This window comes from Cavia porcellus, unplaced genomic scaffold, assembly GCF_034190915.1.
Source record: "Cavia porcellus strain 051 isolate PalLab524CR breed Dunkin Hartley unplaced genomic scaffold, mCavPor4.1 scaffold_23, whole genome shotgun sequence".
Lineage (NCBI taxonomy): Eukaryota > Metazoa > Chordata > Mammalia > Rodentia > Caviidae > Cavia > Cavia porcellus.
The window spans coordinates 7,964,981-7,992,500 of NW_026947506.1; the positions used below are offsets into that span (position 1 = coordinate 7,964,981).

At 52.9% G+C, this 27,520-nt stretch overlaps 1 protein-coding gene across 1 annotated transcript in view; it reads right to left on the reverse strand.

Moving 5' to 3' along the window:
- Positions 1-10,025: 10,025 nt before the first annotated feature.
- Positions 10,026-27,520, reverse strand: part of Drgx (dorsal root ganglia homeobox) — a 25,336-nt gene continuing 7,841 nt past the window's right edge. Inside the window, exons 5-6 of the mRNA XM_003466130.4 lie at positions 27,478-27,520; positions 10,026-10,752 (exon numbers count right to left, since the gene is read on the reverse strand). The exon at positions 27,478-27,520 is cut by the window's right edge and continues 70 nt beyond it. Of these exons, the coding sequence (XP_003466178.1) occupies positions 10,487-10,752; positions 27,478-27,520 (309 nt within the window). The 3' untranslated portion in view covers positions 10,026-10,486. The remainder of the gene's footprint in view (positions 10,753-27,477) is intronic.

Consider the following 27,520-nt stretch of genomic DNA (forward strand, 5'->3'; position numbering starts at 1 on the left):
GGGACTGCAGCCGAGAGACTAAGGAGATAAAAGAGGGAAGGGGGAGGAGGAGAACTGAGCCCAGCACTTTCAGTACCTCAATGTACTCAGTACTCTGTCTTCAAACCAATTCACATTTCCATCCAAACAAATTACCTGATGGATCCATTTCTCCCTCACCATGGCGCTGTGTTGTTGCTGCTGCTGACACAGAGTGGCCACTCCTCCCACTCCATCATGGGATGCCTGCTCTGCTGTTTCCCTAGGGGGACAGGAAGAGGCCCAGGTCCCCTACTGGACCATCTGCAGGGAGGCCAGAGGAAGGAGCGGTGTCCACCTGCTGTGGCCACCCCGTGGACAGCAGGGCACTTCTCCAGCCAGCAGGCAAGGGGCTCCTGAACCTTGGGGCCCATAGGGGAGCATGCCTCCGCTGCAGCCAGGATGCAGGAAGTAAGGGGCGGGGCCTGGGGCACATGCCCAGGAGAACACTGGTCAGCTATGCAGTCATCCCTGGACGCTTGAGAAGTCCCTGAGTCCAGGAGCCCAGTTATTTCAGGGATAAATTGAGAAAAATAAAATAATAGCAGCTGGTTAGGGTTAGGGTTAGATTCCAGCATTAGAAGCTTAATCTCAGTTCAGCAGTATTGATAGGGGGAACTGGAAGAGGTGCAGATTAATAGGGTGAAAGCCCTCATACCAATGTTTGTTAGAGAGAGCTTGTTGAAAACTAGGGTTTTATTTTTCAGCATGTTATATCGCAGCCAAATGGGGCACCTCAGCCATGAACTTACCTCCCAGTCTGCGGAACCGTGAGCCAAAATATTGCTGTTCTGCAGAAACCAGCAGCACAAAATGGACTGAGACTCCAGCCTCACCCCGGAACCCAACCCCGGAGCTAACAGACAAGAAGCATCCGGCTGCGCTGACGCACACAGATGGCGCCAGTGAGTCACAGCCACGTCAAGCCTGCAGCCTTTGGCTTCTCATCCTTCCCCACCCCTACCAGGGTACAAACCATACCTGTGCTACCCACTCTCCCCGCTGCCCCATCCTCCCATGGCCCATGCCTTTGGGACTACATCAACTTTTTTTAATTGTGTTATTTGAATGTTTAATTGACACACAATGACTACACCTATTTATGGCGTCCAGTACAATATTGCAACATACAAAAGACAGTGATTGCATCAGGCTAATCAGCACAGCCATCTCCTCATGCAGGTACCATTTCTTTGCATGCAATGATTCTCAACATAAATATACCGATTTTCCCACAGGCAGAATTTCCCACATATTTTGCTGGCACCCCTGCTTGGTGCCCTCCTGCCAACATCAGCCAGTGATTGGACAGTTCACTAAACGGTCAGCATGCTATTAGTATCAATACTAATAGCAGTGTTGTGTTATCCCGGACACTGGTCTTGGTTATCTTGTTAAAAAACAGTGGAAGGAGAACATTGAGTTGCTCATCAGAACTAAAGCAGAAAAAAACACAGATCATTAAGCACATGGATGCATGGCCTCTGCCTGCCCCGTGATATCCACCTGTAAGGAATGAACAGCTGAAGATTGTCGGTTGGTTCTGGAAAGGAATAAGAAGGATGTTTCTAGAGGCCAGTGCCATAGATAGGTGCTGCAATGGAGAATGAGCTGCAGAACATTCCAGAAGCAGAACCAAATGGAACTCTCCCCAAAATACATATTCAAGAGGAAAAACCAGTGGGTCCGGAAAGCTGGCATTTGTTTAGAGGGGGATGTTGCATCTCTGAACAGATAAGGGGATGTCGGACCCAAGCTGCAGGGGCAGCTTTGGAAGGAGAGGTGAGGAGGAAGGGGCCCTGACAACACCTCTCTCTCCCGAGTAGGGGAGGGTGGGGACCCAAGCACAGGGAATATCCTAAGGCCCTGTTCGAGCCTTGTACCTCTCTTCGAGTGCTCTGCGAAGATGAGCAGGCTGGTGTGTCATCACACCAGCTTTCTCCACCTTGAAAGCATTTTCCTCTAACAAGCAGAGAAAAAGATGCTGGACCTCGATCTTCATCCGGGAAATACCAGTCCAAGCCACAGTAACAGAGCACCCTGAACTCACTGGAACTGGTGCTTAAAATTGTTTAAAATGACAACATTGGTGAAGATGTAGAGAGGTCAGAACCCTTGGGCACCGTTGATGGAAATGAAAATGAGCCGATATAGGAAATGATAAGACCCTTCCTCAAAAATTAAAATTACAATAGAACCATCACGTGACCCGCAATCCCACTTCTGGGTGTCTCCGAAGGAATTGGAGCAGGGACTTGGGCCGATATTTACACAGTCGTGGGTGAACAGCCTCATCCAAAGAGCCAAAATCTAGAAGCAACCCAAGTATCTACTGACGGATACAGGGATACCTATAAAAATGTGGTCTACATGCTCAGTGCAATCTATTTTGTCTTCCAAAAGGAGGAAATGTGAGCTGTGTGAGCACATGGATGAGCCTCGGAGACGTCATGCTCAGTGGAATAAGCCAGACAAAGGACCAAGCTTTGCATGAGTCCACTAATATGAGGTCCCTTGAGGCATCAAATTCAGGGAAACCGGAAGTCGAAGGGTGCTTTCCGGAAACTGGGGGAGGTCAAGTGGAGACTGTCATTTGATGGGGACAGAGTCTCAGTTTCACAAGATGGAAACTTCTGGAGATGGATGTTGGCCATGATCACCCCACGCTGTGAGTAGTCTTAACCCTGCTGAACTGTACACTTAGAAATGGCTGAGATTGTGGCTTTCCTTTTGTGTATTATAGCACAACTGCACAAATTAAAAAATAAAACAATCTCTTCTGTCTCGTAATTGTCCTGTAGGTTAAGTGACTAGAACTGGAGGTTTAAAAAGAAGTTCTGGGAGCAGTTCTGGAATCCTGTTCTGTGAATGTCTTCATTGTGCTGCCTTGGCCACCTGGGTGTTCTGAATCGACTCAAAATTTTACTTTTGTGGTCATTTTGACTTTCAAAAAGAGCCAGGAGTTGCCCAGCACCAGATCTGGTGAATGAGGTGGGTGAGGACAGAAATCGCCTCAAACGCTCGGTCAGTTGGGAAACATCAAACCCTACAGTGAGTGCCTGTTTACTGTTCCTTTAGAAGATTGTGGACCGACAGTTCGTGGACACTGAAAAATCACAGGCTGAGGCCCTGATCCTCAGTGACACCATGATTAGAGGTGGGGCCTCTAAGGATGTGAGGAAGGGGCACTGATCCCCCAGATCCCATCCTTATAAAGAGAGGCACCCAGATGTTTCTCTCATGTGCCCCCACGCCCTCACCCCTTGACCCGCCTCCTCCCCAGCTACACACATGAGGGGAAAGGCCACCTGTGGACACAGAAGAAGGTGGCCAGAAGGTGGCCACCTGCCAGCTGCAATAAATCCTTCTTCGAACCAGCCCAGATGGTGCCCTGATCTTAGACTCCCAGACCCCAAACTGAGAAGTCCATGTCTGCTGATTAAGCCTCCCAGCCTATGGTGCTCTGTGACGGCATCAGACTGAATAACTGACCTTCTGTAGAATATTTAGTGTTTTAAGTCATTGTGAGTAACAAATCATATTTAATGCTGTCTTTTAAAAAAAAAAACTCTACAGCTACTGTGTGTGACCCTATGTACATCATGGGCTCTAAATAAGGATTGAAATGGATCAGTAGTTGCCCAGGACTTCTGTAGTGGACTGGAGGTCCACTTAAACCCCAGCTGACCTGAGTCAGCCTGGTGCTGAGCATGGATGGCCCACCTGGGAACTGTTGCCAGCATACAAAGGAGACCTGGAGAGGAAGAACAGCATTGTGGGATCATCTAAGTATTGTTGCTGTTTGGAGCCATTGGTTGTCCTGGAGGAGCTCGTCATGCTGGCTCCCCTGACATGAGCTCGGCTGTTACCATCAGGGGAGCTCGAGACCTTGTTGCCGAGAATGGCTGTGGTTCCCTTTGGGGGAGCTCTGACCCTTACTTTGAGCATCGCTTCCTGGCTCAGGAGGGGAAGATTGTGCTGTTCAATCTCCAGAAAAAGCTTATCACTCTGGCTTCCTGATATGAACTCAGCTGTTCTCAGCGTCGGAGCAGCTCGGGATCTTGTCATCTCTGAGGATGGCTGTGGTACTGTTCGGGGAGCCCTGGTCCTTATTTTGAGCATCACTTCTTGGCTCCAATACAGAACCCTCTGCTGGCACAGCTCCTTCACCCCGCTGGCACAGGCTCTCTAGCTTCCACCACTGACCCTTGGGCCTTCCCAGCGCAGATCTGTGAATTAGACTTGCATGAGTCATTGTCGTGGGCTCTGGGTTTTCAGCTGAATTCGGGCAGGTCATTGCCATGGAACCCAGGACTCGGCCAGGTTCTCTAGGCCTTGGGTATCATGGACAGGTTTCCTGCACTTCTTGTGTATTTGACTCTGGGTGACTAGCATACAGTACTACTATAGAGTACGTGACCTGCGTGTAATTGTCCTTGTGATCCCGGACAGCAACAACTGGCACGGCATGAGGGTTTCTGTGGGTGATGGAACAGTTTAATACCCAGATTTACAGCTGGTTTTCTGCCTCCACTTGGGTCCCTACACCGTGCCTGTGCTGGTTTGCTGGGGGGCCACGCAGTGGCTCCCTCCCTCTCAGGTAGCTGAGGCAGAAAGACCTTGCATCCCGTCCCAGCCTATGGAGGGCTCCTGCCTCAGAGCAAAAGGGACTGAGGATACAGCACATTTGCCTAACACGTGCAAGACCCTGGCTTTGACCCCCAAAAAGTTATCCCAGAGGAAAGGTAGGTGAAAAAACACAGAAACACTGTGCTGCTCTTATGAACTATATGATCCAAAAAATGCAGTGAATGTTTAAATTTTTTTTAAGAAATTATTACAGGAAATGACACATTGCCCGTAATCCCCCTCAGAATGCTCTGATTGTGGCCACCTAGCAGATGGAGAAACTGAGGCTGAAAGAGGCAGGGGCCAAAAAAAAGAGGCAGGGGACATGAGAAAGCCCCACAGCCAAGGGCGGTGCGGGATCGTGGATTCAAGGCCAGGTCTGGGGACACGCAGCCAGGCCCCACTCCTGCGCTGGCCACCTCAGGCTGTAGTCTGCGGGCTGCCCTCTGGGCAGGTACAAGGACAGCCTGGGGCAGGCACTCATCCGGGCGGTGAGCCGAGCAGCTGTTCCCGTCCCAGCTGTGCGTGCTTCTGTCCCCGCAGATAAAGTGCTCCACTTAGGAGCAGCTCCTCCAGGCTGCGGGACCATTAGCCCTCTGCCTCCTGGAAAAGCCATTTGGCCAGCACTGACAGATGTGGCCATTACAGGATCACTTAGCCACTCTCCCTGCCCCAGAAGACCGGGGGAGGGCGGGGCTGCTCGCAAAGCCCTGGGGGCAGGGGTGGGGTCTTCAAGATCCACTTCCTGGGGAGGCCTCTTCCCAACCCTAGAGCGAGGCCACATGGAGGAGGCAGCAGGAGGCAGCCTCAGGCAGCAGGGCACAGCCAGTGACCATGTCCTCCTGCTGTCACAGGCGTCACTGCCACGGCCTCGTGCACTGACATCAGGGTTACCCCCATCAAAGATGGAATGGAGGCCCAGAGAAGCCCAGCTCCGTGTAGCTGCTGCAACCCTGTTGGGATGTCACTGTTTGGGGGCTGGCGACATGCACCCAGCACAGAGAGAGGAGCACTGAAGGGCAGACCAGGCCCCAGAAGAGGAGGGCCCAGAGGAGCCTCGTCTGCCCAGAGACCTCAGAGCAGGGTCAGCTGAAGTCCCAGCCATCCAGACAGAGTGCGGAGATGAGCCTGTAGGTGCTGCCGATTGCCACCAAGACCCCTTGGTTTGTCTAGAGGTGGCTCAGAAAGGTGGCTTCCTTGTTTGTCCCCATTTGGGCAGAGCACAGGGCTGATCTATAATGCCCTCCCAGCAGAGGGGCAGGATCCCACCCCTCACACTGCCTCCTGCTGGGACGGGGCGCAGACCCCCACCAGCCTGCTTTGCCAGGAGGGAGGAGGGAACTGCTCCCGGGCACAGACTGCAGAACCCGCTGCCTGCCCCGAGTCTGCACATTGTCCTCCTCTCCCAGATAGCCCAGGTTCAGGGTCCCTGGAGTCCAAACTCAGAGATGAGAGATTTGTCTTCCCTGTGAACACGGCTCATGTGCCCCAGGTCTGAGCTGGGAGTGTGGTGGACACATTCAGCCTTGTACATCTATGCACAAGTCCACAGCAGCTGCCACACAAACTGCTTGGCCATGTCCCCGCGTGAGGCCCAGGATGGAGCTGTGTGGCTGCTTTTCTTAGTGAAGAGTCTGGGTCCTTCCCCATCTCTGTCTTCCGGGAACACAATGACCACTCACATGGCAGTGGGCCCAACTCACCCTCTTCAGCTACCTTCCCCCCCTCCCCAGGCTCACCAGGTGATTGGACAGGCAGTATGGGCGTTGTCAGCTGAACCAATGGCATTCCTTCCCCCAGAAGGTGTGTCCAGCTCCGCCCACACAGAGCCTAGGGCCTTACACTGGAGGATGAAGCAGAGGTCATCACTGCAGGGCTGGGGAAAGGGGTGGGCCAAGGAGGGTCCATCAGCTTCAGATAGTGTACAGGTTCCCCCCAACCTTAGGCAGTTGGCCCAGCAGTCAACTGGAACCCCTTGACTCTATCCTGTCTTTCCTGTGGTGTGGTTGGGGTCTTCAAGGCTTTGCTGTATGTGAGGCTGGTTGGACTAAACCAGCCATGACTCTGAGCTTCCTCTGGACCAGGCACCAGGCATCTATCTATTCATTTACCCTGTGAGGGGTCCTGGGAGGCGGCGGCCACTCTTATGTAAGAGAGAGCCCAAGCACAGACAGGTTAGTGACTTGTATGGAATCACACAGCCCTAAGAGATGGGATTTCAGACAGGCAGATAATTCCTGCTTCCATCCATCTCTGAATTTGTCAGCTTCCCTTCAGGACAGGGACATGGTCCGCAGTAGAGGACTTGCTAGCATGCGTGAGGCTCTGGATTGGATCCCTGGCATCACAAAATAAAGTAACACCACAGAGGCTTCCCTTTTCTTGATGAAGCATCAGAGCTCTCTGTTAAGTGGGCTGGGTGAATTTCCAGCCCCTTCATGATGGGCCGTCTAGGAAAACCATCTGAGGGGCCTGGAATGCTAGACAGGCACCATCTCTTTGGTGGTTACTTGGCCTGCTCAGGGACAGATGGACACACACTGGAAGGCCAGATGGACTGGCCCAGTGGAAGACCAAATGGGCCAGGCTGACCACCCTGTCAGGCCTCTCGCTCAAGGCAGAGAGGCACCAAGCGGGTCTGACAGGGCTCTGGGTGGTACGCTCTCCCCTCCCAGAGCCCCGGGCAGAGGGCACATGGGTACACCCTGGCATCTGTCAGTCATGCAGGACCGAGTGGCCTGCACAGTCTCTTTGCTCTCTGGGGTCTTAGAGACAAGCTGGTTAATTCCAACAGTTCATGTGTGAGGCCCTGGCTCTGTGGCTGGCATGGGGTTGAGCTCCCTCACGTTGGAAGTTGGGAAAGGCTGCCCAACCCTCCTGACCTCAGCTGCCCTCTCAGTGAAACAAAAACAGTTGCAGACCTCCCCTTACCCAAAATGCTTGGGACCGGAAGTGCTTCAGATTTCAGAACATTCCGGATTCTGGAATGTCTGCACGTATAGAAAGGGATATCATGGGGATAAGACCCAAACTTACCCGTAAAATTCATGTATGTTCCATACACATACTCAGCCTGAAGGAGTCTGTAAGTATTTTGTGCATGGAATATTAAGTTTCACAGTGTGAAACTTTCCGCTATGGCATCATGATAGCACTTAAAAAGTTTTGGATTTTGGAGTCTTTTGGACATCAGATTTTCTGATATGGGACACACAAGCTGCATGTGCAGTATGGGACTGAACAAGATCACCTGAGCTGATTCCCAGGCTTTGAGACAGTGGCAGGCTTGAAGGAAGCCCGTCCCAGCCAGCTGAGAGCCCAGGCACAGATGTCCCTAAAACAAGTGCCAGCTGGGGAACACTGTGAGTCCTCCAGTGTCCCCCAGCTGGGGGGCAGCTCTGAGACCCACCAGTACAGACCCTGTCACCCCCACTGCTGCTTCCCCTGGCAGCCCCCCACCTGAACCATGCTGGCCGCTGTGCCTGAGCCCGGAGTACATTAAAAGCATTCTCAGAGTGCTCCAACTAATAAATGAATAATAATAGTTACTCAATCCTTCCATCTGAGGGCCTGAGCCTCCTTCCCAGCCTGAAGCCCTGCTGCCTTTTAAAAATACAGCCACTCTGTGAGCTTCTGCAGAGGAGGCGGCACACAGAACCCTGCTGATGGCTTCTCAAAAGGAGCCTTGGCCGAGGAGGGGCCCAGGGGTCTGGCGAGGCCACGTCCACCCATTTGGAGACAGGCCGGGCTCCTGCAGCCGAGGTCGCCTGAGGGTGGGGCGCTGGCTTGCGCAGGGCTTGCTGGCTTGCTAAAAGATTCCCGAGCCAAGGCCTCGAAGTTCCCCCCACCTGAAAGTTTCCGAAAGCTTTCCCTCGGCACACTGGGCGCTGGAGGAACAGACCCCACCCAGCCAAAAGAACAAAGACAGGACCTGGGCTGCGTGGCTCTCTCTGGACTCCTCTATATTTATTTGGGTATTTAAACAAACAGAAACTACAGCATGCATCGGTTACTTTTGTTTGCCTTTGTACACCAAAACTAAGTACTCATAGCTCTGTAGAGGTCCGGGGCTTGCTTTTCCCTTTCCGAAACATCAGGCAGACTTTTCCGATGTTACCCAGTTCTGCACAGTCACTAGAGTGTCTCGTCATGAATTATTAAATCAGTGCTTCGTGGTAATACATAATTTCTTATCAATTATTCATGCTAATGTGTGTGTAGTTTACTTAATTGTGTTATTGACGATCAAAAGTAATTTCCTGAAAGTCCTCAAGGACACAAAATTTAATCAGCGTAACTACTTTTCGGATGCAATGCTGTTAAGTATTCTTAATTTGCCCAACAGTTCACTTATTTATGTACCTTTCTGGAGGAAATACGAGTTTAATCAAACAATTAGATTGAAGAGTTAGTGTGCATAAGGGCTGGAGCTTACATTGCTCAACCGAACATTCGTAATTACAGGGACCGGAAGCTACTTTGCCGCTTTTTGGCAAATCGCTCCATCTCTGTACTCAACAAGCAAAATACAGCAGGAGGAAGGAGCTGACTTTTTTTTTTTTAAAGGAGACAACGTGTTTTATCAACAGCTTTGCAGGAATCATGGACGAGGCACGATACACTCAGGAGGATTATGGGGTGTAGAGGATCCGGGGAGGGGAAAAAGGAGGGGGGGGGGATGTGAACGTAGAACCTTCTGATTGTAACTGAACGGAAAGGACCTTCATGAAAGCAGTAACTGCTTGCAATGGAACCCCATGAGCAAAAGCCACCAGATTGTGACCCTCTGGGCACCGGGCGAGGACAGGGCTCAGGCTATTGCACTTTTTCCCTTTGATGTCTTCAAGGTCATCATCCACACGAGAGAAGACAGCCATGCTGGGCAGCAACAGAACCCTCCGTGACACTCGGCCCCCTGGAAAGGATGCGCGGCGCCCAGGAGGAAGCCACCTGCCTGGGCTCCATCTCTGCACATGCCAGTGACTGTGACACCATCACTGTATTTCCTTCCCCTCTTGTAACGAGCTTCCCACAGGCGGCACCGGGAATTCCAGGAAAGGTGGTGAACCAGATGCCAGCAGCTTTCAGAGGTGTCCTGGGCTCCCGCTCACTCCAGTCTCCCCTTTTCCTGGGCCAGACAGCTGGTCTACAGTGAGTCACCCCTGCCCACTTCCAGGTCTTTTCAGGGGACAGATGTGGCCCGCAGGGTGCTTCAGTGCTGGGGGCTCAACATGCTCTGTGCCCCAGAGTCAGCTGGGCGGCTTCCAGAGCCAGGGGCAGCTCTGCCTGTGAGAGCCATGAACTGTGCACCCAGAGAAGGCTGTGTTCCGGGGCCCTTTCCCGCCCACCCCGCCCCGTCCTGCCCACCCTGAGTCTACACTCCCCATGGAGAACGGGCTTGCTGCTCTCTCCCCAGCCCAGGGAAGCACAGTTGGTGATGGTTTTCGAACAATGTGACAGATTGCTCCATTGCACACCAGGGAGACAGCCTACGCCCTGAGATCCGGCTGACAGAAGGGGCCAAGGACACCTGTCTGGGAAGGGAAGGGAGGGCTGGTGATGTGAGTCCATCTACCTTCCTCTAAGGGGTGTCACCAGAGGCCACTCCAGTGCCACCTTGGCCCGTGGTGACCTATCACTTAAGAGGCCAGGACAACACAGCCCACCAGCGGGACCCCAGAGGGACTCTCCAAGCACCCAGAGAGTTGCCGGCCTTGATTTCCCCTCCTGGGCCCCCACAGAGCCTGGCTGCAGGCTGTCCTTGCTGTCGAGGGTCCCCAGGGCCAAGGCAGGGAGAAGCAGCGGGCAGGAGGGGCGGAAGCAGCGGGGCCCTGCCGGCTCATACACCCGGCTCGCCCTCGCTCTGGTCCTTGACAGACGATGTCTTGTCCTGGCCACCGTCGGGGGGAGCGGGCTTGGTGGCAGGGCCGGGGCTGCTGCTGGCGGGCGGCAGGAGGTTGGCAGACTGCAACACGGCCTCCGAGTGCTCCCGGGCCTTCATGCGCAGAGCTGCCACGCTGGCCGTGCGGTTGCTCTGGCAGCCGTAGGTGGGCAGGAAGGACAGTCCCATGGGGTCCGGGACACAGCAGGAGCAGAGTGGGCCACCTGCACCGGGGAGAGACAACAGCCCATCAGGGTCCTACCACTGTTTGAGGGCTGGGCATGGCACGTGGATTACATTTCCAGGCTAGAGGGAGAAGGAAGTGCTCAGGACCCCCAAAATTCCTACAGAACCCCCAGTGATCTGCTGAGGGCCCCACAGGTCCCCACAGTGCCAGGAGACCTGGCTGACCTCACTCCTCAACCCAGCCCTGTGGATTCAGGCCGGACCTAGGCCTGCACCGCTGTGTCACAGATCATGAGGACCAAGGTGTCGAAAAGCATCCTACCCTCCCCGAGCACTCACTGAGGGACACTTTCTGGGTACTCTAAATGTACAGAGGAGTCAGTGACCCCATGAAAGGAGGGTGGGTGGTCCCAGATTAAAGAAGCCAAGCAAAGCTCAAGAGAAAGGACGTAGCTCCTTTACAGTAAAGAAAACGTTCGATTTTCTTTCAATTTGTAAGGTAGCTTTTGCTGTCTCTAAGAAGCTGTCAGGACCCAGTACTGACCTGTCTGGGCCTAAGCATCTGCTGCTCAGGTCCCTTAGATGTGGCCTGGCCTTGAGGTTAGGTGGAGCAAAATCTGAGAATGAGGCAATGGCCAGGCTCAGTGCCCTGGTCAACCCCCTACCCAACCACAGCCTCTCGGGCAGCCTTGATCTGGGGTCCAGGTCTGCACTAAGAACAAGGTCCCAGGCCCCCTCCTGCCTGCCTCCTGTCTGCCATGATGTGGAATCCCCTTGGCAGCCACTCTGGGGGCAAGGGCAAGAGAAATGAGCCAGAGTCCATGGAGCTGTTGAAGCCACCCAGATCAGGGCCACCTCTGGAGCTCAGCCTTCAGGGACAGCTGGAATGTCCCCATCCTCCTCCCCAAGGACAGGTCTGCGCACTGTTTGCGAATCTTTCCCGTCTTTCATTATTCTGCTTCTGCTCTGGAGTGAAAAGAAGCCACTATCCACCATCACTTCTCATCACCATGACAACCAGTTGAGGGGACACCAGCCCTCAGTGGCCTGGGTGCCAGGGGAGGGCTAAGTGCCTCAGTTTGACACAATGGCCACACAGCAGGGAGCAGACACCAAGAGGAGCACAAGACAGGTGGCCAAGGCCAAGTGCATGGGGTGCTGACCTGCTCCCTGGCCCTACACTGGGCTGGCCACCAGCCTGGGCATGTGTCACTGCACCCTCTGGCACCAGACCCTGGAGCCAGAAGCCTTCCTGAGGGTGGGGATCCCCAGGCTCTTGGCCCCTGCATGCCCTTCCGAAGGGTACCTGCTGGAGAAGCCTGGAGGGGGAGACTGGAGTATTGAAGATGGGTCCCTCTTGGGTGGGGGCCACCAAAGATTTTTATTTCCTCTCTGCATCTGTTCAGATCTTTTCCCACATTTCTACAGCCAACATGAATTGCCCCTAAACTCAGAAATAGAACTCTAATCATAAATGAGTATCAGAAAGAGACAAATGGAGGTGACCAGGCACATCTGAGAGGTCAGCAAGGGTCCACGCAACCTTGGGCTGCCACGTGCTGAAGGCCCCAGAGGAGTGTGGCTGGGGACCCGGGCTCTCTGTCAGGTTCTGGGATGGGCCATGGCTGAGTCCTGGGCCAGTGGCCCGGTGTCAACAGCCTGGTTCCTGCCCCAGCCTGGCCTTGCTCCAGTGTGACATTCAGGGTGACAACTGCCTGTAGGTTGCAGAAGTGACAGAGTCCCTTGCCCTGAGCCACCATATATGGCTGTGCAGTTACCCGCAGTGGACCCCAGAAAAGCCACCAGCAGTGACACTCCTGGCTTTGCAACCAGACTGGGAGATTAAGGGAAATTCATGCACTCACGGAACCACGGCTGGAGAGCTTGTACCCATGACCTCCACCCATAGAAGCTGGGACCAACTCTCAAGGACTCTAGAGGCCCCTGTGGTCAGAAACTATGAGTGTCCATGCAGACTGGAGCAATGCTGCTTTAAAACCAAGGACCCCGGGACAGACCACGATATGGATGAGCCTGCTGGACACAGACGAAACATAAAGGGGCCATCACAAAGGAGTGGACGCTCTGTGGCCCCACGTCCATATAGGAGTTGGGACCATCACAGAGAAAGGAGGCACAGGGATGGCCACCAGGGCAGGGGGATTGGAGAGCTGGAGTTCAATGGAAACTGTCCTGAGCATCAGTCTTGAGCTGTAGCCACAGGGGAGGGGTTCCCTAAATCCCAGGATACACAAGTGTCTCAGGAGAAAATGACCCAGCCTTGCTATGGACCTCACCTGCAGACAGCCTGCCTCCCCACCGTGGTACTAACGCGCTGTCCGTAGCAATCTGGCTCAAAGAACACTCGTTGGGGAGTTCACACAGGTTCAGTGCAGATGCGGTTTCCCCAAATATCTTCTGTCCACAGATGTTTGGATCCAGAGATACCAGGCCTACAGGGCTCACTATGCACTTTATAGTGAAATGTATACTTCAAGTGATTAAGATGGTAAAATTTATGTTAAGCATACTTTTGAAAATATAATAATGATTTTTTTCAAAAGCCTATTAGGGTCACAGGGAGTTCCAGCCAAAGCATCCCAGGAAGTTAAGTAACATACAAAGGCACTGAGCTTCCCGCCTGGCTGCTACTGCCCCCAAAGACCCCCAGGGTCCCTGGGGCCCTCCCCACTGCCAGGTCAGGGACTAAAGGACATGCCATGGTTTTGATAACCAAGATCACAGCTCTCAAGGCCACCCGAGTCCTCTACACCCACATCCAGACATCAACTGTTGTGTCCACCAGAGGGGCCTTGGCTTGCCAGGGACGTCAGTGTCTAAGCTACAGCAAGAAGCCACTGACCATGGCGAGGAGGACCTGGAGGCCACCAAAAGTTCATCCTTCTGCCCGGGTGAGGGCAAGGATGGAGGCCTGGGTCTGGGAACAGACAAGCTCGACTCCAACAAGCTGGCATTTCCCAGGGCAGGGAGCACAGTCAACAACAATCTGCACCCACATATCCAACAGTCCTTTGCAGGTGTGGCTCAGCATGACCTCGCAAGAGTTTGCAGTGACCCACACAGGCAAAGCTGGCTTGCATAGAGGCAGAACTAAAGGGGAAAAAAGGTGGAAGTCTTTCTCCTCTCTGTGATGGGCGGGCCATCAAGAGACACCTCTGTCCCTGCTTTCCCTGCCATCTCCCAGCACCAACAAGTCACCAGTTGTCTCCACCTGCCACCTGCCCACAGCAATGTGGTCCCAGCACCTTCATGAGCCTTTGAGGGATCAAGGGGTTCTCGTGACTTACGATAACACTGCATCCCACTAAGCCCAAAGTGTCAGTTGAAAATGCAGAGAGCACTTGAGCTCTTCAAGCTGGCACACTTGCCTTTGGGACAAAACCCACAGAGCACCTGGCCTCTGTTGTACACTAGCAAAAAGAGCTTTGTTATATTTGTATTATATCAAAATAATTGTAATGTGGCCTACTGTTCTGTTGCATTTTTCCCCCCTCTGGGTGACCTAATTGATATGTTAATCAATGCTCCCCTCTGTAAAGAGTTGTAAATCCCTAAAAATCTTACCTAATTGATATGTTAACTATTGTTGCCCTCTACAAGTAACAGATGTGATGCTAGAATAAGCTGACACAGAATGTTAATTACTGCTAGATCACTAGCCTCTGCTAAGGAAAACAAAGGTGTTCCTCATAAGCAGTTTTCTTGATCCACCCCATACCCCCTTACTTTGTAAACTGTGTTAGGTACTTAAAGGCGGCAAGTAGGGAGGAGCAACACATAGCTTTTGCAATCTCCAACTGCACTGTGTTGCTGTGCCCAGGATAAAATAAACCAGAGCTGCTTTTTAAAATACGTTTTTGTCTCATATTTTGAACTCGAGTTTGGGGGCTCATTTGTGGATTACAAGAGCCTCCAGCCCTCAAGCTACCATTGCTAATGGAAACTATGCAAATTAAAGGGTGACTCAGGTCACAGCTTATTTCAACATTCAGCTCTAGTCACTGAGCCCTGGAGACCTCAACTCATTCTGCACCTCTTAGGGCACCCAGATAGACCAGACCAGCAAAAAGGTGCTGTCCCTGCAGAGAACCAGCTTTGGGGGCCACGCCCTCCTGCTCAGGGACACTTCCCATGCCTCCTCCCAGCTGGGTCTGCTCCTCTGTGAGGTCCTCCAAGCGTGAGCAAGATTACATCCCGCACAAGAGACTGTTGAGGAGGAAGCCTGGCTGTTTTGGTTATGTTTTTAATCTATCAAAAAATCTATAATCATGAAAGACACACAGTAAAGTAGCTAGGAAGTTATCCCCATGTGAGATAGGACAATGACAGGCTACCAACTGTCCACTGGCCCGATAACAGGACGCTGGCTGGATAGCTGCAGTCACCTAAATAGGACATTATGAGGAGACAACATCACAGCAAAGAGATGCAAAATACCAGGTTTAGAAAGCAGGTTAGGAAACAGGCAGTCAGCGTGATCCCGTTTGGGTGTTGGAGCTTACAGTGCCCTCACAGAGTGCAGGCTGGAAGCTGGATTCCCCCCAGTTTGAAGGCTAAAGCCTTAACCTCCAAGGTGGAGGAACGGAGAGGGAGGGGGCTTGGGGAAGGGGTTAAGCCACGAGGGCCTTTATAAAAGAGACTACAGAGAGTTGCCTGGTGCCCCTCCAGACTCGGGCACAGCAAGAAGACACCATGTGTCTGTGACCCAGCCAGCACCTTGACTTGAGAGACCAGTGACCAGATCAGTGGGAATAAACTGCAGCTGCTTATAAGCCATTCCATTTATGGTGTGTTGTTACTACAGCCCCATCATAGGGATGGATGGATGGATGGATGGATGGATGGATGGATGGATGGATGGACAGATGGATGGATGGATGGATGGATGGATGGACAGATGGATGGATGGATGGATGGATGGATGGACAGATGGACAGACAGCAGTGTGACTGACAAATACAGTGAATGTTTACATATTTTTAAAAAATTATTACAGCAAAAGATGCATGGTCACTAATTCCTCTCAAAACCCTTCCTCTCCATTTGAACTTAAGGTGTCTTTTACTATAGCAAAATTTTTAATTCACCCTGTAATTTGATCACTTCTTGTAAATTGAAACACACACACTCACTTACACCCGTACATAAATATATATAACATTACATACACATACAGCCATCCCTCAGTATCCACAGATCAGTTCCCACACCCCTGCTTACATAAAACTGCATGATATTTGCGTGTAACCTACGCATTCTACTGTGTGCTTTTACTTACAATACCTAACACCACGTCAATACTACGTCAATACTTGTATTTTTTATAGCACGATGAAAGAAAAACATCTGCACATGTCCACTACAGATGTAATATTTTATCAAAGGTTTTCTATCTGTGGTTGGCTGGATTCACGGATACGGAATCCTCAACTCTGGGGGCCGACCGCATGCACACAGAGTATACATGTATATGTACACGTAGATCCATATCCATGCTCATTTGGTATTGAATAGACACACAAACTTACTACACACATAAATTTCCTTATAAATACAAAACGCAAACAAATTCTAAAGCTTTATTTTATAAGTAAGTTATAAAATGTATGTTTATCAGAGATATGTACATAAATACATATATTTAAAAATAAGATTTTAGGGGCTGGGGATTTAGCTCAGCGGCATAAGTGCCTGCCTTGGAATCAGGCAGTCGTGAGTTCGATCCCTGGTACCGATAAAAACAAAAAAAGACCAAAAAAAAAAAAAAAAATAAGATTTTAAAAGATGCACCAATACCAAAGTCTAATGGTGGATTCTGGGTATTGTGGCTTTTTATTTGCATCTTGTTGTACTGTCTCCTTTTTCTAAACTGCCCATATATTACTGTCACTAAAAAGTGCCCTTGTGATGACTTGTGCTTCCCTGGCTCCTCCATTCAGCCCATGGGGACCGACATTCTCCTTTAGGACAGAGACCCTCTGAAGGTGCCAAGATTAAAACCAGTGAAGAAGCTGAGATGGCTAACAACGTGCCTGCTGTTAACCAGACATGGAGTGGAGGACAAGCCATGAAATTCCCCCAGAGCACCCACTGGATCCACTGTGGCTTGGATTTTCCGTATCTACCCACATCCCACAAATAGAAAGCTTGGTCCCTGCTGAAGGGGCCACTGAGAGCTGTTGGAACCTTTAAGAGGTGGGGCCTGATGGAAGTGAGGTCACTGGGGGCGTGGCTTGCGTGAGGTCCCTAGGGACTACTGACCCTAGCCCCTCCCCCACGTCCCATCCTACTCGAGGTGAGTGGCTTTGCTCCATCACACACTCCCTACCACACTGTTCCTGCCTCACAGGTCCAAAAGATCTCCTTGGCAGCTTAATTGATCATGGACTGAAACCTCTAAAACTGTGAGCAAAAATCAGCCTTTCCTCCTTATAAGCTGTTTGTCTTGGAGATTTTGTCACAGTGATGCTGCACTGACTAATCCAGGCTTATGATCATGACACCTATGTAGCCCAACCAATAGGCACCACCACCAAAATCCACGACAGAGTTATCTGACCCTTAAATGCAGCCTGAGAATATTTTGGTGGGAGAACATACTATCTCCTGGACACTAAATTAAAACACACAATTAGATTTCCATTAAGTTACAGCAAATTCTGCTGAATTGATCTAATCGGCCTGCATTCCTCTATGACATCATGCTTTAAAGGCTTGGCTTGAACATAAATACTTAATGTAATAAATACAGTCTGAAATATTTGATCTCCTTGGCAGCTTAATTGATCTACTACAGAGACTGACAGGAAAAATTAAGTTAGTTCTGTCTCGCTCTACCCAGTGTGCATTCCCATCATGCGGTAGATGAGGGCTCGTGGTAGGGGTGGCCGGAACTGAGGAGCCCTGTTTCCTTCTTGAAATCCTGGTTAAACCAAGAAGTCAAACCAGAAAATGAATGCATGGATGTATGAGACAACAAAATAAATAAATGGATGAATGCAGGGGCGCACATACGCTGTGAGTCTTTGTGCCCATTCCTGAGCGCTCAGGGGCCTGGGTTAAAGCTTGGGGCTAGCTGTCTGGCAAAGCCTCCTATAGTCACGGTGGTGAGGCTTTTCGGGGGATCTGAAAAGGTCCTCCCCACCTGGCTGGACTCAGACTATGTGATGCTGGGATTAAAGATGTGTGACTGGAAATCAGTCCACTGGTTGGTTTGCCGTAGTCCTGGCTAGGATAAGGTAGGAGTGCTCCACCCACCCTAGGGCAGGCAGCCTGCAGATGATATAAGGGACTGAATGCTTTTGCTGTCTTCCACCACCACGAACAGTTGTCCCTCTGCCTCCCTGTGCCACCCTGCCGTGGAGCCAGCCAACTATGGACTGAAACCTCTACAAACTGTAAGCTAAATAAACCTTTTGCCCTTTAACTTCAGGTGTTGGATATTTGGTCTCAGCAATGAGAGAGTAACTAAGCCTGCAATTCGGAACACACTTTCAGCTGCTGCTGAATACCTGCTCATGACGCCCCGATGCACTGCACGGCCAGATCATTTCTGTCACACTGCCCTCACCAAGAGACCCTGAAGTGCCGCCTCCTGCTCCTGTCTATGACCTTCAGGTCTTTGCAGCACAAATTATGTTTGCTTGTGTGGCCTCCTTGTTGCCAAACTCACCGTAAGCGGCCTCCTCCTGCCCCGCTCCCATGCCCCTAGCCCAAGCTCTTCCACTTGGTACAAAACAAACTCTCTGTGAGGATCTCGAGAAAGGAGGAAGGGAGGGAGAAGCCGCTCTTCCTGAGCACTTTGTAGCTCCTTGGGATCACAGCCCAGGCCACTTAGCACCTCATGGAAAGAAACACTGGGATCACAACAGTTCACTCATCTGATTGGTGCCCAGACTCCTCAGGATAATTTGGCAGGTTCATTCAGTTCCACTGCCTCTCATCCTACCTCGGCCTTAACCCCACCTGCTGCGTTAAGCTCAGGGTCTCAGCTTTCACTTATTCACTCAGCACGCGTTCATTGGCAGGAGCCAGGTCCACTTAACATTCAGCGACCTGGCACTGTGGCAGTCTCAGGACCAGCGTGGACATCCTTTTCCTGTTTGCACCCTTTGCAGGGTCAGATAAGCCATATGAACAGCCCCCAAACGGAAGGACCCCACAGAGCAGCATAGCACATGATTCTAGGCTAGATTTTCCACCCCTCTATAGCTTGGGTCTTGGTCCCAGCTTATGGAGCCATGGGGGGAGGGGAACTTTAGGAGGTGAAGCCCTGGGGGCAGAACCTAGGTCACTGGAGGTGCGGCCTTGAGGGAGGTGCTAGGATCCCATCCCTCTTCCTCCTCCTTCTTTGTCTCCTGACCACCATGGAGGGAGCAGCTCACGATGGACTGGGAGGCCATGGGTCCCAAACAACAGGACCAAGCAACCATGGACTGAATCCCTGAAACCCTGAGCCAAAACAACCTTTCCTTCTTGTAAATTGAGTATACCGGGTATTTTATCACTGCAATAGAAAAGTTACTAAAACAATTCATCTTCTGGCATTAGCTCCAAGCATGTGAACCCCTAGAAACAGGCCAAGGTCTACAGGACACAGGGCCCTCCACCCCTAAACAGCTCCCAGGCCACCTCCCAGCCTTGCATCCTGACCCTCACCACAATGGCCAGCATTTTCTGGACATTCGGGCATGCTGAGCACAGGGACACAATGATAGAACCACTACACATGACCCTTGTGACCCTCGCGTCACAGGTGAGCCCAGAATATGCCTATGGTGACCCAGTCATTAAGCTTCATCATACTGCTTTTCAGCCTGAACTCCTACACATCCTTCAAGCTTGGCTCAGAGGCTCTGGGAAGCCTTCTCCCGCTCCACAGAGGGCACCCCCACCCTTCTGCACACTCTGGGAGCAGGTGACCAGCTCCTGAGTGAGAGTCTGTGCTCACCTCAGCCAGCCAGCTCCTGCTGTTAGGGATGTTCAGAGTCTGTGGAGGCTCAGTGGCTGTGGAATGAAGCCCTGTAGCCACTGAAGCCCAACAAGAGGCCAGCGATAAGGGCGCAGGGCCAGGGTCAGCTGCAGGGACTCTGCAGAGGGGCCCCTCCCGAGGCCCAACAGCAGGAAGGAGCCGCTACCTGTGCTGGTCTGAGTGGTGCATCTGAGCAGCCTCCTCTCCCACCCCTCCGAGGGAACCCAGGCCCCACCCAACCCTGCCTGAGCCCACCCAGGAAAAGCCACGTGGAGAGGGGGCCTTGGCTCTGCCCTGTCACAGCAGTAGATGTGCAATATCACTTGATTGACACCAGACGCAGCTGCCCTGTGACGGTACCTCCCGGGAGACCCTGAGCAGGAGCAGTTGTGGAATTGCCCAGCAGAGCCTGGGGAGACCCTGAATCTGAGCGGTTGAAGCCGCTACTGGCGTAGTGCACAGTGTAGAGCCCTCTGTGTCCAGGGCTCACTCCTCGACCAGCAATGCAAGAAGCACCTTCAGAGGAAGACACCTTCGGGGGGCTTCTTGGTGAACACAGACATGCTTCTGTCCCTGGTGTCATCACCTAAACCATGGCTGTAGCAACCAATAAGGATAAACGAGCCATTTGTCCCTTGAGACCGTAGTGTTGCGTGAAATGACGCTTGCATTACGGTTTCTCTTATATAACAAACTCAAATGAAAAATAAAGAGCAAAACAAAGATAGATAACAGGAAGTCGAAGGGTGGATTATTCTCAGATGGGAAGGAGACTGAGAGATGGAGGAAGCGGGGGGAAGAGGCTGAAAAAGGGGGGCGAGGTGGGTTCAGCCCGGTACCAGCGCCACACGAGAAATGTAAGCGTTGCATGCTGTGGACACACACAGGAAAAATATGTGGAAAAGAAAAGAAAATATGCAAAGACCGACGCACACACCTATAATCCCAGCACTCTGAGAGATGGAGACAGGGAAAGCGCCAGCTCGAGCCCAACCTGGGTAGTTCAGTGACTTAGAGAGACTGTTTCAAAGCTGAAAACATAAATAAACAAACAAGCAAAAAGAAGTGGGATGCAGTTGAACATAAAGATTCCGGGTTTAATTCCCAGGCAGGAGGAAAGAAGGAAGGGAGGAGGGAAAGATAGGAAAAGAGAGAGAGAGAAAAAGAGAATCACAGATCTGTCTCCACATGACCACACCTATTAAAACCCTAAAGAAAACACAAGCGAATAAATCCAGCAGTCTATCAAAAGGATAACATGTCACGTCTAATCTGCATTTATTTCAGGAATGCGAATTCAGTTTAACATTTTAAAAAGCCAATACTGTTCATCGTGTTAATACACTGAGAAACGCAAACTACGCAGCTATCTTAACCGCTGCAGATCATGTTAACACAACTCTCTGTCTACATTCATGATTTTTTAAAATAAAAACTAGGACAAGAAAACAATCCCTTCAGCTGGGAAAGGCTGTCTTGAAAAACTACCATAAATGCCACTGTGAGAACCACAGCTTTGCCCCGAGACCATGGATGGGGAGGACAGGACACTGACCTAGCGGTGACCACGCGTGTGGACATCCACAGAGGCCGTGGTAAAACGTCCTCCGCCAGGGAGACAGAGGAAAGTGGGCCAGGGGTGATCAAGCTGGTTCTGGGGATGGCAAACACAAAGAGGCCCTGAACTGCACGCTTGAATGAATGAATTGCATCATGTATTAATTATATCTCAATGAAACCTTTTACTCCATTGTGTTAAGTGCAATGAGGTGGTATCATCGATATCACTGATATCATTGGCTCCACTCAAGATTACTGGAGAGGCTGAGGCATGAGGATTGCGTGGACCTGGCAGTTCGAGGCCAGCCTGGGAGCCATAGTATTAAACTACTCACCTAGCAGTTTACCGAGCATCACTCAGCAGCAGGGGGTTTAGGCACTGCCCACCCCAAGTCTCTCTTGGCCAGGTGTCATTTCAAGCCGTCAATTAAGTTTTGAAAACTTTGATGACCTGCTGGAGGCCAGGGAGGATCATCCCCAGCGTTCACATGGGCCGAGGACCCCAGGGAGACACCAGGCCGACGGAGCCGCCACAAAACCTGCAGCGCAGGACTCCGCCCCCACTAAGCGCTTCATGCAGTGCTGCACATTTCTGTCCTGCGTGGACAGCAGAGTGCGTGACAGAAAATTCACCATGATGCCGTGGGCAACAGCAACATCTGGCACCGCGGTCACCCGTGCAATCCCTGCAGCCGTGTGGCGTGACGCGTGACCCCTCAGCTCGTGCACCCGCACCTGCACCCCTCAGCTCAGACACCCTGTCAGGAGCCCAGTACGGGGTGGGGGTCTGGCTGCTTCATGGGAGCCGGCTGAGGTCCGAACAAGGGAAGCAGGAAGACAAGTGTGGACCGAAAAGAGGACCTCGGGGCCTAAAATCATCCCTGAGGCTCTGGGTGACACTTGGTGACATTCTCTATTGACTGGGTCACAACAAAACTGCTTGGAAAAACTGTGTTTTTTTTTTTTAATTCACAACACTAAGAAAGAGGAATAAGGGGGCGAGCAGCCAGTTCTAGCTTGGTGGCAAATGCTCCCCAGTGCACACCGCAGACCCCAGTCCTGCAGGCAGGAATATGTTGGGGTATTGGGGAATCACTTGAGAGCCAGCCCACACTCCCTTCCTGCACTGCCCGCACCTCCGTTTACCCCCTCACCCCCGCGTCTCACCCCCACATCTCCTGCAGGAGGGAGGCAGCCTCCAGCTGCAGCCTGTGGCCTCCGGTCTGCTTACCGGGGCCAGCAGGGGTCACCTCCTCCCTGGGCCTGACATTTGCTACTTTACCAGCGGCCCTGAGAGCCCCTGGTCAGCAATGCCCTGGCCGATCAAGCGTGGAGCAGGCCCTCCTCTGCCTGCCTGCACTCTAGCCCCAGCGCTTCCCTCCCTGCAGCAAATCCAGGAGCCCCGGCCAGAGGTCACCCCTCCTCATTAATGAGGCGCGGCCATTAAGACCATGCAGGGAGATTCTAGGTGTTTTCTCCTCTAGACAAGCAGTACTGTCACACAAAGCCACCCTGACAGAGTGGGGTCCCTCTGCCTTCCTGTTCGAGTTTCCATGGAACAGTCAGTCAGCAAACTGGCTAACTGTGAGCCTGACCAATGCGTCCTGCTGGGTGAGGCTAAGCACCCTGGGGTGCAAATCGAACCCCCATAAAGCCCAGCAGCCCTGGCCAAGGGCTGGGTGTAGGAGTCAGTCAGTGCATCCCGAGTACCCACTGTGTGCCCAGCACTGGTCCAGCGTCCTGACTTATGGCCCACTCAGCCTGTCTCTCCTCTGCATAAGGGCCAAGCATCTGCTCAAGGCTTGAGAATGGGGGATACCCGGGCTCACGCCAGGCAGCCACCTCCAGCCCCTGCTGGGATTCCTCCTAATTAAAGGAGAAAGGCCCCAGGGACCTGGATTGCCATGTGAGGCTGGCCCCTGAGGGCCACAGCGGGCGCCGGGCCAGGGGCTGCCAGGGAGTGAGTTCCACGCAGTCCCCTAACTCTAACCCTTCTCCCGCTCTCCAGGCTGAGACCCTAGCTGAGCTGTATGGACCCTTCCTCTTCCGCAAGCCAAGTCCCACTCACTTCGGCCTGAGCCCCTGCCTGGGCTTCCTGCACCATCCACAGCACTGCACGCTGGGCAGGGCCCTGCAGGGGCAGTGGCCTCTCCTGGCCCTACCTTGGATCAGCCAGCTCTGGCTACGTGAAGCCAGGCCCCGCCCTCAGCTGAGGAATAAAATTCAGTCTCTCCAGCTGCCCAAGAAAGTCACCATCCAGGGTCTGCCTCCTCAGCCCGTGTGCCCGGGTCAGAAACATGCTGGGCTCATCTCCCCACTGGGTGCTAGAGACATAAAAAGTGGGGTGTAGATGCCCCATGGAGGGTTTCACTGGCATTCACCTTGGATAGAAGAAGCAACACACAAGCTGCCAAGCCTGTCACCCCACACACGCTGAGCCTGGGCTCGGCTGTCACCACCCTGCCCTGTGCAGGGCTTATCCCGACTGCCCCTGGTGTCCCTGTTCCTCTCTGAAGTGCCATTCGCTCAGTGACCTGACTGCCAGCACAGCTGACTCTGTGTTCACAGACATGACCAGCCACCAGTGGGAAAATCCCAGAAAGAAACTGCATTTCCTCTGAGCACGCTCCACTTTCTTGGTCATTGTACCCTTCTGACACCGGGACAGCCACGTATGTCACATTCACCCAGAACCAGGTATTCTAAGTCACCTAGGCTGATCAAAGCACCCAGGAGTGTGGCCTAGGGTTCACGTGCTGCATGTCACATGGGGGACCTGTGTCACTGCAGGTTTGGGCATCTGTGGAAGTCCTGGAACCAGTTTCCCCATGCAAACAGAAGAATACCATACCCCAAGAGCACACTCACTTTCCAGATGCTTCCAGAGCCCAAACCACCACAGAGGACAGGAGCTGTCCGCACACAGATCGCAAGGGTCAGGGTCCACCCTGCGCAGAGCCTGGGATGCACTCAGTGTTACTTCCTGAAAATCGCTGCTCACTGAGCTTCAGGGCCAACCTACCTCCAGGGGTGTCCACAGAGCAGCCCTGGGGACCTCAGATCACAGGGGCTACCTCCAAAAGACACAAACACAGGCTCAGGTGCTTTTAGATCCAAAGGCAGCCCAAGCCACATCGCCACTGTCACAGCCTGTTCAGTCCATTCTCTGGTTGGTCCATGCAGGTAGGCTGCTCCTCATGTGATGCCAACTGTGTCACCGAGAGAACCAATCAGAACTTAGACCTGAGGCTTCCTGAGGAGAGCAGAGGAGGCTTCTGATCTCAGCTCACCTTGAGGGAAATGCCAGTGTCAACTGCTCAGAGAAACCAGAGACAGGAGGAGCCTGGGAGGAGCCAGGCAGAGCCCGAGAGGGGAGCTTGCTGGAGGCAAGGCCCAGAATGGGGTCAGGGACGCAGAAAGAGAGTCCTCCCAGCCCAGGGGGATTCAATGAGGGCAGGCCACCAGCCAGTGCCACCACACATGTACCAGGTTGGCCCAAAGAGTCGGGTCAACAGCTAGAGGATGTGATTGTGATGTGCTGAAGATGTGTGAACCTCTCCCCATGAATGGGGCCTTGGGAGAGACAAGGTCTAGAGGACGCAGCCCTCATGGGGATGGGACTGAGCCCCGATGAATGAACCCAAGAGGGAGCGAGCTCTTTCCAGCACGGTAAGGCACCAGGAGAAGGTGGCCTTCGCCATACCCAACTCCAGAGCCCAGGGGGATGTCTTGGTTGTTTGCAATCCAGCCATCTGTGGTGGTACTTTGTTATGACTACTCCAAAGAATGAAGCTGAGAATGCTCTGATTTAAAAAATGCAAATTTCTAGCAGCTTCTAAAAATTCCAAAATTCTAGCAGTGCTGGGTCCTTCCTTGTTCCCACTTAGCCAAAAGTCAGCCCTAAGTGGCAAATCTCCCCTGTCCCCACCTCAGCGTCATCCTGTGTGGCTGTTTATGATGGCGGAGAAGTGGATATTCAACCCACTGCTCCCCCTAAGATGGGAGGGTGGGAAACAGGGATGGGGTCCCCGTCCCCGGGACAGTGAACTGGAGCACATTTGCACTTGGGGGAGCAAAGACATGTCTACCCAGGCCGCTCTACTCAGGAGTTCCCAGCTCTGGGGACATCTCAGCACCTTGTTTTTGTGGACAGGCCAGAGAGGGGGTCTCATGGGGACATGACACAGGCCACTCGAGCACAAAGACGCCCAGCTTTGTGAGTGGGCGGTGATCCCTGCCCTGCGTCTGCAGGTCCCTGTGCATCCCCAGGCCCCCTGCAGCAATGCAGTGTCAAAGGAAGTTCATCTTCTTCAAGGCAGCTCCAAGGCAGACTCCAGGGGTCCCAGCCGAGCTCCAGATACTTAGGGAAGGTGCCCAGGAGAGGACAGAGGGAAAGGGATCGAGTCACAGCCCAGCTGGCCCGGTCTAACTGCTCTGGGCCCAAGGACCAGCCCCGAATCTGTCTCCCGTGACCTCTCCCACTTCACTGACCTGACACCTAGGCTTCTAGCTCCTTCCAGCCCTATCAGGGTTCAGCAGACACCCCAAAGCCAGGAGACAAGGGAACAACTTCCTACTCACGGGACCAGCACAGGGCAACCCAGGCTCATATATTAAAGGCACGGATACTCTTAACTGCGCTGGCCCTCGCTGACAGGGCTGATGGACAGTTAGATGTGGGATTTGCACGGCAGCCAGCACCAGCCCCTTGGATGACACCCAAACCCCACTGGTCATCTCCTCCTGGGACCCACTGGCCACCCCACTTCTGCACAGGCCACATCGCCCTTCTCTGAATGCTTGGGTTTAGATTTTTTCAGATTTGGGAACACTTGCATATATACATATATGGATACTCCGAATGGGACCCAAGTCTAAGCACAAGATTCATCCACGCTTCCCACAGACTTGCACATGTAGCCTGAAGGTAATTCTATGTGCTAGTTTAGTGCACTTGCCCTGCGACAGCCACCTGTCACATGAGGTCAGGTGCAGAGGTCTCTCACAGCAACCCACCAGCACTCTCAAAGCGTTAGATGTGGCAGCCTTTCAGATTTCAGATCAGTAGAGGAGGGATGTCCAGTGTGTCCTGCCAGACTGTCCAGCAGGGTGCTCCGGGAGGCCAGGGAGCAGGGACCTTAGAGCTCAGCCTCAAGCACCCACCCAGTGCTCTGTGCCCAGGCATCCCCCAGCACTGTGGACTACCTGGAGTGCCACCTCCAACCCAGGGTTGGCAACCAGGACCTTCAAGGCCTGGGCTTCACCCCTCCAGCACCCAGCACAGCACCCCGACCCTTCTCCCATGCACACCCCGCAGCAGCCAAGCTGTCCTCCAGTGTGCTCCGTGCTTCTCCGGAGCCAGGCACACTTTGCACCCAGATGCCCTTCCCACAGGGTCCCTAGGGGGCTCCACATGGCTGCACTTTGCTTCCACAGTGGCAATGCAGTGCCACCCCGGGGGAGGGGGCCCAACCCACCTGCCAGAGAGGAGAGAGACCCCAGACTCCAGCACAGCAGAAGCAGACACCCCCTGTCCACTGTCTTCTCCCTGCACTCAGACCTCAGAGACAGACACCCCATACCCTAAGACCCACTGCGGGACTCAGCTCTGTTCCAAGACCATGCCAGTGCCCAGCCTGATCCTTGGACAAACTGCTCTGTGCCAGGAGTTACCACAGATTCAACTCTTTCTTGGAGGGAAAGTGCCCCTGACATCCCCACAGGGCAGCCCCCCTGGGGTCACCCCCTCCACGCCTCAAAGACCGTGCCTGACAGTTCCCATCCTTCATGTCAGGACAGCCACAGGGAGAAAATCCTGGCAAGCCACAAATCCTCAGTCTCAACCTTAAGCACTGGAGTCCCTGGGGAAGGCAAGCATGCCAGCGGCACAGACCCCAGGGAGTCCTCCGTAGCAGGGGGCTACCGAGTCCTCCAGGGGGCACCTAAAACTGCAGCCGGGGACGGGAAAGAAGCTGCAGTCTAGCAGTGGTCACTCTGCAGAAATGACCCCAGGACAAGCCCTCTGTCTGTTGGGAGGACACTTGACAACACATTCAACAGCATGCTTGGGTGTGCAGCGGTCAGTGGGGGACACACCGTGACGCTGGCTGTCACAGAGAGCAGCAGAAGGGAGCCAATGGCAGGCGGGGCTGGGTTGACTCCCACCCTCCACCAGATGGCCAGACCAGGCCACGGGCTGGAACAGACTAACCTTTTAGGGAGGCCACGTGGGACAGGGCCTGGGCGTAGGTGGC